Source organism: Puma concolor, chromosome A2 (genome assembly GCF_028749965.1).
Source record: "Puma concolor isolate L17-30 chromosome A2, mPumCon1.1.hap2, whole genome shotgun sequence".
NCBI lineage: Eukaryota > Metazoa > Chordata > Mammalia > Carnivora > Felidae > Puma > Puma concolor.
Window position 1 is genome coordinate 165,935,767 of NC_141668.1, and position 10,615 is coordinate 165,946,381.

Genomic DNA, 10,615 nt, shown 5'->3' on the forward strand with positions numbered 1-10,615 from the left:
TCACGGTTCGTGAGTTCGAGCGCCCAGTCGGGCTCTGTGCTGACAGCTCAGAGCCTGGAACCTGCTTCGAATTCTGCGTCTCTCTCTCTCTCTCTCTCTTTGCTCCTACGCTCACGCTCTGTCTCTCTCGCCCTGAAAAAATAATAATTAAAAAAAAAAAATGCAAAAAACCCAAAAACGTAAAACCATGCTTAACTCCTGGGCTGCACAGAAATAGACAGTGGGCCAGATTTGTCCCATGGGCTGTCGTTTGTCACCATCTGTTGCGGATGGTTCCACTGAAGGAAAATAAACCATGAATGTATCCATTCCATTGTTGATGGGCATCCGGGTATGAACCTCCTATGCAGTTCACACACCGGGAGGTTATTTTGGACACGCCTGCACTCCCCACCCCTGCATGCAAACTCCCAGCGTCTGGAACCAGGGCTTCTGGAATTATGCCCCAGGCACTACCTCCTGGACCAGCCCCAGCCCGGATGTGACAAGGGGGGGGGGGGGGCTCTTGAATGGGGAAACCGTGGCGGGGGAGAGGGGGGCAGGGCTTCCCACCCCTAGGCCCCTGGAGTCTGGCCTGGGGGCTTCCTCTTGGCCCCGGATGTGGGATGGGAGGGTCAGGGGGCCAAGAAACTTTGCCAAGACAGGAAGCTCCACATTCAGAAGCTTTAAAGAGGGACATGTGGCAGGGGCACGAAATCAGTGCCCGAGATTTGGCCTGCTGAGTCCATCCAGAGGGTAAGTGACCGCTGCCCAGAGCCCAGCCCTGGCTCAGCCCAGAGCCCCAGCCCGAGGGGGCCATGGCAAAGCGGGGACTCCAGCCGCGTCCCCCACAGGGACCCAGGGTTCCATATCCCTCCTGCTCTGTAGGCCCCATCCTCCCCGGACCCAGCTGTGGACATCTTGGTTCCTTCTTGCAGTGCCTGAGGAATGAAGGCTCTTCCCCTCCTCCTCCTCCCTGTCCTGGGGCTGCTGGTGTGTGGCAGGTCTCTGTGTCCAGTGGAGGAAGCCATCAATGAGAAGATCCAGGACAGCACCCGCTCAAGTGAGGACCCTCAGCAGGGGCCTCAGAAACCCCTCTAACTCCTGACATAGAGCCACCATGAAGCCAGCCCCAACTAGAACCAAACCTCACCCCCAGACCCGACCCAACCGCAGCCCCCATGCAGCTCGGCCTTCAGCAGAAGCCCCAAATCCTCCTTCCTCTACAACACTCATGGGAGCCTGGGAGGCGGTGAGCTGCCCGCCCACGGCTCTCGCTCTCCACCAGGGCCCCCTCCACCAGGGCCCCCGACCACCTGGGCCTTCCTCCAAAGCGCTTTCCAGACCCCCTGGGCGGGTCTCCAAACCACCCCGGCAGCATGAGAGTGGGGGAGGGGCAGCTTGGTCTCATTCGGTCCCTTCTTCTCCCACAGTCCTTGAGACAATAAGGACCATCGGCCTGAGCTGCCGAACGGTCACCTCCAGGGGTGACTTGGCCACCTGCCCCTTAGGTGAGTACAGAAGTCCTTTGTCCAGGCTCTCAGTTATATTCCCAGTACCCCGTACCCCCTCCCTCTAAGACCAGCCTCTATTTCTTTCCCTTTAAAGATTTCTTTATTTTGAGAGAGACAGAGGAAGGGAGGGGCAGAGAGAGAGGGAGACAGAGGATCCCAAGCAGGCTCCAGGCTCAGCAGGAGCCCAACGCGAAGCTCGATCCCACAACCCTGGGATCCTGAGCTGAGTCCGAGGTTTAACCAGCTGAGCCCCCCCAGGCGCCCCCAGCCTCGGTTGCTTGAGTCCACTTCCCTGGAGTCCTGGTCTGCAGCCCCAGCCCTCCCCGCGCCCCCGCTCCGGGACCGCATTTCCTTAGGACACTGGAGAGTCCAGGCCCCCCAGCCGCCGGCCTCCCTGCCGCAAGCACTGCGGCCCCCATTCCCAGGTGTTGGAGCCTCCAGCCCCCTCCGACCCCCAGGCCCGTAGCCTCCGGCTCGGGGCCAAGCTCCCTCCCCTGTCGCCCGCAGGCTTCGCCGTCACCGCCTGCACTTGTGGCTCCGCCTGCGGCTCGTGGGACGTGCGCGCCGAGACCACCTGCCACTGCCAGTGCGCGGGCATGGACTGGACCGGGGCTCGCTGCTGTCGCGTGCAGGCCCCCGCCTGAGGTCGCCCGAGGACGGCTCGGGCTGGGGGGCGTGGCCAGGCCTCAGAGGGGCGGGGACGGGCTTCAGATGGGGCGAGGCCAGGCCTCGGAGGGGCGGGGCTGGAAATAAACCCAGAGAAGACGACGGCGAGGGGCTGGGCGCCGCGCTGTCTTGCTGAGGTTTGGGGGAGAGAGCTGGCGTCTCCGAAAAGAGCGGGGCACGTAGACGCTGGAGGGAGGCGGTGGCCGGGGGGCGGCGCCCGTGGCTTTCTTCTGGCCATCCCCCTCTTGCCATGTTTGCCCCCACCTCTGCCTCGGAGAAGAGGGCCTCAACTTCCTCTATAAGGACACTCACACCCAAGGAGCATGGCCTCCTTCAGGAGGGGAAGTGGGTGTTACCTTTGAGGCCACTTTGACGATCACCCTCGGGTTTCTGGCCTTCCAGGAAGGCGCTGGTTCATCCTGCCCCAGCCCCCACAACGAGGCTTCATCAGGGGTCTAGGTCTGGACGGCACGGGGACCCCCGCCCCGCCATCCCTCATACACTCCAGGCCCCCCAAGCCCCCAGTAGCCCCAGGGTCAAGGTGGACCCCTGAATCACCTCTCAGCCCAGAGTCCTGAGCCGCCATCCGTCACTCCCCAACCTCATTGAGGGTCCCTCAAGGCACAGGCAAAGCCAGGCCGTGGACAGGGAGGAATCCCCACCGGAGCCGGCTGAGAACGCTTACCTGAGGCCACGAACCGCGAGTTCACGTTTTCACACTTGCAGGCGCAGTTTCGAGGAGTTCGTTAACAACCCGCGGTATATACACCCTCACGGACACTTGAATATGAAAACAGAGTGCAGGGTACTTGTCCGCTCTTTGGTGTATCCCTGGCGCTTCAAAGAGAGCATGTCACATAGTAGACACTCAGGAAATGTCTGTTAAATAAATAACCACATACGCACGTGGATACCCCACGCAGGTGCACACCCTCCATGTCCAGACACAGTTACACACGGCCATGTGCACACAGTACACAACCCAGTTACTATGGTCACACAGGGATACACCATGCCTACACACACACACACACACACACACACACACGTAGGCACAAGGAGGCACCCCTGAATCACAAAGGTGTGCCCGTGGAAAGAGGAGCCATAGACACATAGACATATTTAAGCCCTGGACAGAGTCCCCATCCCAGCCTGGAATGACCGCGATCTCAGTCTGAATTCTGACCCAGAAGATGAGTCACGTGTGACCCCTGCACAGCTTCCTGGGGGCACAAATCTGGTGATTCAGAGTCCAGTTCCCTGGGACTCCTAATCCTAATTTATTATTATTATTATTGTTATTATTATCAAATAATAATCCTATTAGTTAAGATAGTTTTAAATTATCTTAAAACCCAGTCCCTTGACAGACAAAGACTCAGACTTCAGAACACTTGGTGCCCGGTCTTGAAAGGGACCCCAGCCTCAAACGTCACAGTCCCCAGCAGCACGCTCCAGGGACTTGGGAACGGGCAATGGGGTGGGATCCTGGTTTTCAAGATGTTTTGGACTCTCCTTCCACGGCCACCCACCTCCTACGATGCCACAGCCTCCTGTCTGCTCCTGGTGGCCGTAAGCTGACATCACAACACTCCTGTTGCCCCTGGAGCCCACCCAGACCCCAATCCAGAGGTTCCTCTCCTAGGTCCTCCCTCCTAACCCCACAGCGGCCATGGGGTTGAGGTGGGACCACTGAGTCAGAAGTGTGTTGAGGAGGAGAGAAGTTGAGTCTAGTACCTGGCCTGTCCTGCCCCCTCACTCATGTGGAGGGGGGTGCCCTCCTTTGTCCCCAGATTCTGATCAGAATGCGTCTTTACCTCCAAGTCCCACTCAATTGCCCCCCTGTATCTGGACCCCAAGAAGGTACTCTTCAGAGACTTCACTTCCAACACAGTCATTCTCTGTCCCACAGTGCACACTTGGACAGGCAAGCTCCTTTCTTAAGCCTCCATTTCCTCATTTGCCAACTGCCCAGCCCCCTGAGGCAGCCAAGATTGGTCTAGTTGCAAGTGCCACAAATGCCACTTCAAACTAGTGTGAGCAAAAGTAAAAGGAAATTTCTGGGTTATGTAACTGAGAGGCTCAGGGTAAAACAATGGATTCAGGTATGGCTGGATCCAGGTATCAGATGATGCCTCCAGGACCCGACTGCCTTTCCGGTCTGCTTTCCTCAGTGCTGGCTTCTCTCTCAGCAGGCCCTTCCCCATCACAGCTCCAGGCTTACATCTTCCCAGTGTCTGAGAGTCCCAGTGGAGAGAAAAAAAGACGAAATGCCTTTTTTTCCTGGTAAATGCAACAAAAGTCCCGGGCCTGAGCTTCATTGGCTGACTCTGGCTCATTTGCCCACCCCTGTGTCAAATCTTAGACTCTGATTGGCTGGGCCTGGATCATGTGCCCAGTCTAAACCAACCTCTGGTTTACGGTCGGTTGGACTTGAGACGCATATTCTTTCTTAAGAGAAAACTGAGACTATTACTCCATGGCAGGGGCTGGTCAGGGAACCTCACAGAGCCCTCTCATGACTGCCTGTGGGCCTCCAGTCTCACAGCTACCATTTTGCCAGAGGGCTGGAGTCTGGTCTTGGCTTCAACTGAGCTTCCGTAATGTGCGGTGCTTCGGCCCCACCCCCTGCACCTGTCCATCACAGCAGAGCCAGCTGCCCATTGGTCCGGCTCCTCCGCGGCTGTTACATCAGGAAAGGGAGTTGAATTCCTCAGTTGCTGACTTCTTTCTAAGGTCAGAGGGAGGAGCTGTCATCTAATCACTATTTTTTTTAATTTTTTTTTTTAACGTCTATTTATTTTTTGAGAGACAGAGCATGAGCTGGGAAGGGGACAGAGAGAGAGGGGGAGTCGCAGATTCCGAAGCAGGCTCCAGGCTCCGAGCTCTCAGCACAGAACCCGACGCGGGGCTCGAACCCACGAACCATGAGATCATGACCTGAGCTGAAGTTGGCCGGCCCAACCGACTGAGGCACCCGGGCGCCCCTGCCATCTAATCACTACTAAACCAATCTCTGAGCAGACAAGGTTGGCAATAGTTTAGAGAACAGTTTAATCACACATTTAAGAGCTAAAACATACTTCTCACACATAAAAGTCTTTTAAATTCTCTTTTACTTATTGTTCCAAAGGGAGGAAACTAGGATAGCTGATGAGGGAGCAGGAGGCAGGCTGAGCACAAGCTGTAGCACGCCCCCACCCCCTCCTCTCACCCGGGTGGGATCTGTGTGATATTCCTTGGACACTCCCAGCTACCCAAGAACAAAGGAAAGGGGTTTAAGTGCTTGCCGTGGTGATGTGGGAAACTAAGGCAAATGAAAAATCAAATCCGCTTACTGCCTACAGCCCGTTGATATGTCCTTGAAACCAGCAGAGGGACCTCCCTCTAGGAGCTCAGCTGCCTCAAGGATGACACTTTCCTGGGGGCAAAAAAAACCTTAGCTTAACACGATCCCTACCTCAAGGATCCTGTAAATCAACTTCCTTTATCTCAACTTCCCCAAGATATATGCTGGCAACCAGCCTCCCAGCTTCTGGCCCCTCCCCCATATACATCTGAAGGGTTTCGTGACTGAGGTTTTATCAAACAGTAACAAATGGTGTTTCCCTAGCAACAGCCAACCCCCACAAGGTCCCGGAACCCTTGCTTCCAAAATTCCTTAGAGACTTACTCCATCACTGATCCCCTCCCAAATGAGGGCATATTTGAGTTACCTGTCACAACCCCAGCGCAGCTCTTTTTGCGCAGGCGTCCTGTCCCCATGCTTTAATAAAATCACTTTTTTTTTGCACCAAGACATCTTTAAGAATTCTTTATTGGGGCGCCTGGGTGGCGCAGTCGGTTAAGCGTCCGACTTCAGCCAGGTCACGATCTCGCGGTCTGTGAGTTCCAGCCCCGCGTCGGGCTCTGTGCTGACAGCTCAGAGCCCGGAGCCTGTTTCTGATTCTGTGTCTCCCTCTCTCTCTGCCCCTCCCCCGTTCATGCTCTGTCTCTCTCTGTCCCAAAAATAAATAAACGTTGAAAAAAAAATTAAAAAAAAAAAAAAAAGAATTCTTTCTTGGCCGTCGGCTCTGGACCCATCACCCCAAAACTTCATCAATAGTCTAGACCAGCGCTGTCCAGTAGGGCAGCCATCAAATACTTGAAATGTGCCTTAAGTGTAAACACAAGACACATTTGTTTTCAAGGATTTAGTACCAAAAAAAGGTCTCAGAGCCAAAACCGAAAGGTCTAAAAACCAAAAACATCTCAATAATTTTTTAGTCTCGTCTACATGCTGAAGTGATAATTGTACTATGCTAAGTACAATACATTATTAAAATTAACTGTCTGTCTTTTTGTTATCTTTTTAATGCGGCTGCTAGAAAATTTTAAGATGATTTTTTTTTAATTTTTTTTAACGTTTATTTATTTTTGGGACAGAGAGAGACAGAGCATGAACGGGGGAGGGGCAGAGAGAGAGGGAGACACAGAATCGGAAACAGGCTCCAGGCTCTGAGCCATCAGCCCAGAGCCCGACGCGGGGCTCGAACTCACGGACCGCGAGATCGTGACCTGAGTTGAAGTCGGACGCTTAACCGACTGAGCCACCCAGGCGCCCCCAGAAAATTTTAAACTGGAGATGTGGTTTACATTACATTTCTACCAGAAGGCACTGTTCTAAAGTTAAAGAGAAAATTCCCTGTACACATTGTCTCATTTTTATCTCCAGTCTTCAAGGTCACAGACAAAGAGAGCTCTAAGACATCTAGACAGAGTGCCACCCTGTGAATGCATGAATATGGATATTTCTCTAGGGCAAGCACATGTAGAGGCATGCCAATGAGCAAGCCATGTGAATACGTGAGCAGATGCGTAAGGGTATTTGGGAGTGTGTGTGAGTGTGGGTAGATGAGCAGATGTGTGGATGAGAGTGAGTGTTTCCAGTTAGTCTCTGTCTGGGGACCCGGGGACAGGGGACACCACATCCAGGGTTAGGTCAAGGCGTGGGTCTGGCTTCAGTCCCAGATGTGGGTGGGGCTCCAGTAATTGGTCCTCTTGCCTTAATTCCGTTCCTTTCCTCCCATGGGCCTTAAAGAAGCAGAATTCTTGGGGTGGAGCTGAGGGGTGGGACTGGGGCCGGGGGGAGAAAGACGTGGCAGGCTCAGGAATCCTGCTTCCAAGCCCGGCTGCCTCAAACCTAAAAGGTGGGGATCCCAGGTGCCCCAGGTTTTCTCCTGAGAGGGGCAGGGGACAAAGTTCATTTGGGGAGACACACACACAGCTTCCTGTAAAGTTCCTGATCATCCTTTAAATTCTTTTGAATTTATTTACATTGAGCATAATTGACATGTCACATTGTGTAAGCCTGATGATACATTTGTATATTGCAACAGGATGACTGCCACGGGTTCCTGACCGTTCTGTCCTGTCTCTGGGGCCATGGGCTTCTCTGCTTGACCCTCCGTGAGACCTCTGGACTCCTAAGACCCTCTGGATCTGGGAGGGGAGGAGAGGATGCCCCAGGGTCAGAGGGTCCCAGATCACTGAAAAGAGGAGGCTGACCTCTCCTCCCCCCACCCTCAACCCAGAGATTTCCTCATCTGCCGCGACGCCTTCCGGTGGGTGGGGTGTGTGTGGGCAAATTGGCAGACTGGGAACCATGGGGTCTGAGGAAATCTGCTTGAATCAGGAGGTCAAGATGCAAGCAACAGCCTTCAAAGACAAGAAACAGAGGGCCCCAGACCATAAGGAAGGTTCGGTACCTCAAGGTGGGGAGGGGAGACGGCAGGAGGGAGAGGTGGGGATGGGAGAGGTAAGGGGCTGAAAGCTGGGTCACAGGGCTCCCTCCCCTACCCCAAAAGGCACGTGTGTACGTGTACCCCCCAAACACTCACACACGCCCTCTCCACCTAACCAAGAAGCAGATCTTGTTTCCCCATTCCTTCTCTTTTATCCCCAGAAATCTGTTATCTGCAGGGGTTTGGTTGAGCCAAGATCTCTGAGCCCCCCTCCGACCCCCACCCCAGCCCCAGAGCCCCAGGCAGGTTTGCATTCTCACTGACCCACCCACAGGTGCAGACCCTGACTATGAGAATATCACCTTGACCTTCAGAAACCAGGAGCAACCAAGGGGCAGCCATTCACCACCCAAGAATCGAGGCAAGCAGCCACCTGCCAGCCCGCACCCCACAGCCTCGGGAGGGGCCCCTGGTAGGACATCACGGGAACAAGGGCACTGTGAGGAGGCCTGGGGCAATGGTGTGGGGCGTGGTGGCCTCAGGGCTTGTGAGTCACAGTCGCAGGGGTAGCTCCGCAGGTGGTGATGATGATGCGAGTGGTGCTGGTGTTGCGAGTGTTGGTGACAGTGTGGGTAATGTTGGTGAGGTGATCGTGCAGTGGATCAGGAAGGAGCCACCTAGACAAGAGCTGATGAGACTTGTTGCTGGGGACAGTGCTGATAACGACAGGCACTGAGGTGGATGGGCTTCAGTGACAGCTGCTGCTGATGTTGTGAGTGCTGGTGAAGGGGATGGCAAGGGGGAGACCTGATGGTGACAGCGTTATGGACAACTACTGGTGGCTGTGGGCGGGGTGCATGCTGGTGGTCGCAGTGGCTGTATCAGCAGGAGTGGGAGCAGGTGAGACAGCTCTGAGTCGGAGCTCAGTGTAGAGTCAGTGCCGACGGTCTAAGCGGCAGTGTTGGGCCCTGGAGGTCACCTGTCCTGCCTCTGCTCCAGTCCCAGCCTGGTCGAGGCCGGCCCCAGACTCTGCCCAGGTCCCTCGTTGGCTGCACAGAGCCACCCTGAGCCTGTACATCCTCCTTGCCCTGTTCTGCATCGTTCTCTTGGCCTTGGTCCTGGTGAAGAGTGAGTAGGGTCTTCGGTTTCACTTTCCTTTTTGTCGTTCTTTGGTGGGTGGGGAGGGGGCTGGGGCGGCGTAAAGGGGGGCCTCGGGAGGTGGGGGAGGCCCCGTGTTCCCACCGTGTCTCCCTTCTCCCTCGTTGCTCTCCCTTCCCCCACCCTTGTTCCCAGGACAGCCCAACTGGGGGCGCTTCAAGGGTGTTCCTGCCTCCCCCGCCCCTCCTCCTGAACAGATTCTGAGGTGTCCCAGGAGCTGCTGGTCGTGAAAAGGGAGCTCCAGAATGGTAAGGGTGGGACCTGGGGGAGGCCCATGGGGTCAGGGTGGGCAGCGGTGATTCACACGTGTCTGTTTCTTGCCTCAGTCTCCATCTCGGGACAACAGTGTCAGGAGGAGCAGAAACAGGGCTGGAGCAGCATCCAGCAGCTCATCACGGAGGCCAGGCAGGACATTGACATGATCAAGAGAAATGTCCACATGGGGAATGAGAAAGTGAAGATGCTGTCAACAGGTGCCCTTGCAGACCCTTACTGGGCGGGCTTGGTCTCATGCTGGGCGCTGGGGGATTGGGGGAGGCGACAGCAGGGGTCTGCCCTCCCAGTGCTCAGGGTTTAGGGGGTGATGGATGGATGTCACCCTCTGGGCGGGGATATTTAAAAAGGGAAGGCCAAGTACATGGGCTCTGCAACACCCAGGCGGGGGCGGGGGCGGGGTGGGCAGGGAAGAGGCTTCCAATAAAGGTGAGGGCCTTGTCTGAGGCCCAGACCAGCTTTCTCCTGTCCCCCTGCCCCCAGACTTAAGCCAGATCAAGACTAAATTACATGAAATCTCCAAGATACTAGAGAAGAAGCCGCAGCCACGTAAGTTGGGCTAGGGAGGTGGATGAGGAGGGAGCCACATCTCTGGCCCTGGTTTCTCTCTGGGGGGGGGGGGGGGGGCGGGGGAAGGGATCTGCCTGACCTTGGGTCTTCATCCTGCTCAGAGCCCACAGCTCAATAAATGAGAAGACATTGACACCCGGGCTGCAGCTTGGAGGACGGGGCTGCACTTCCCCATGAAGACGGCCGCATGCGTGCCTCATGGCATCATGGGAGCGATAACACATGACACAGTGGGCGGCTGTGTCAGCAAGGACCGCAGAAGTGTGTCAGCCTGGGCGCGGGTGTTGGTAACACGTGTTGCACTGTGAACACGTGTGAATGTCCTGTGGTATGTTGTGTGTGAATGTCATGGAGCTGTGTGTGTGCGTGTGCGCGTGCGTGTGTGTGTGTGGAGCACCCGCTACATCACTGTAACTGCGGGTGTTGAGTGTGTACCCCGTCACTACCTGTGTTGTGTGAACAGGCGGGTGTCAGTGTGTGACTGATTATGTCACCGAGGGTGTGCAGAGCGGGTATATTTGTGCGTTCCCTTGTTTCTGCACTCACGTTTTGTGATTTGTGACGATAAAGGCCAATGGGAAAGAATGTGGCTTTCAGATCTGTTCCTGGGAGCATCTGGGGGTGGGGGTGGGGACCCGGTGGCGGAGGGTCTGCAAGTATTAAGGGATGAGGAAAGTCACACAGCAAGCACGCGCACGTGATAACCAGGATCCCTGGGGGCACAAGCGTGTG

General features: G+C 55.6%; 2 protein-coding genes across 4 annotated transcripts; both read left to right on the plus strand.

The window, feature by feature from the left end:
• Nucleotides 1–535: 535 nt before the first annotated feature.
• Nucleotides 536–2,210, plus strand: RETN (resistin). Of its 2 annotated transcripts, none has more exons than XM_086699191.1 (4): nt 536–735; nt 868–1,042; nt 1,413–1,490; nt 2,001–2,210. In XM_086699191.1, the coding sequence occupies exons 2-4, from the start codon at nt 928–930 to the stop codon at nt 2,135–2,137; spliced, it is 330 nt and encodes a 109-aa protein (XP_086555317.1). In that variant the 5' UTR covers nt 536–735; nt 868–927; the 3' UTR covers nt 2,138–2,210. The 2 variants fall into 2 exon arrangements, with proteins under 2 accessions (XP_086555317.1, XP_086555318.1); XM_086699192.1 differs by having other exon boundaries at nt 918–1,042.
• A 5,454-nt stretch (nt 2,211–7,664) lies between these two features.
• Nucleotides 7,665–10,468, plus strand: MCEMP1 (mast cell expressed membrane protein 1). 2 transcript variants are annotated; one of them, XM_086699194.1, is made up of 7 exons: nt 7,665–7,912; nt 8,217–8,354; nt 8,882–9,010; nt 9,238–9,288; nt 9,367–9,513; nt 9,797–9,862; nt 9,985–10,468. In XM_086699194.1, the coding sequence occupies exons 1-7, from the start codon at nt 7,804–7,806 to the stop codon at nt 9,999–10,001; spliced, it is 657 nt and encodes a 218-aa protein (XP_086555320.1). In that variant the 5' UTR covers nt 7,665–7,803; the 3' UTR covers nt 10,002–10,468. The 2 variants fall into 2 exon arrangements, with proteins under 2 accessions (XP_086555320.1, XP_086555319.1); XM_086699193.1 differs by having other exon boundaries at nt 7,700–7,897.
• Nucleotides 10,469–10,615: the final 147 nt, after the last annotated feature.

Excerpts from the sequence above, each read along its gene's own strand:
- MCEMP1 (XM_086699194.1), top strand. The coding sequence starts at position 7,804 with ATGGGGTCTGAGGAAATCTGCTTGAATCAGGAGGTCAAGATGCAAGCA. Across the intron at positions 7,913-8,216 it reads GGAAGGTTCGGTACCTCAAG|GTGCAGACCCTGACTATGAG; the intron begins GTGGGGAGGGGA and ends ACCCACCCACAG. Across the intron at positions 9,011-9,237 it reads GGCCTTGGTCCTGGTGAAGA|ATTCTGAGGTGTCCCAGGAG; the intron begins GTGAGTAGGGTC and ends CCTCCTGAACAG.
- RETN (XM_086699191.1), top strand. The coding sequence starts at position 928 with ATGAAGGCTCTTCCCCTCCTCCTCCTCCCTGTCCTGGGGCTGCTGGTG. Across the intron at positions 1,043-1,412 it reads CCAGGACAGCACCCGCTCAA|TCCTTGAGACAATAAGGACC; the intron begins GTGAGGACCCTC and ends CTTCTCCCACAG. Across the intron at positions 1,491-2,000 it reads CTTGGCCACCTGCCCCTTAG|GCTTCGCCGTCACCGCCTGC; the intron begins GTGAGTACAGAA and ends TGTCGCCCGCAG.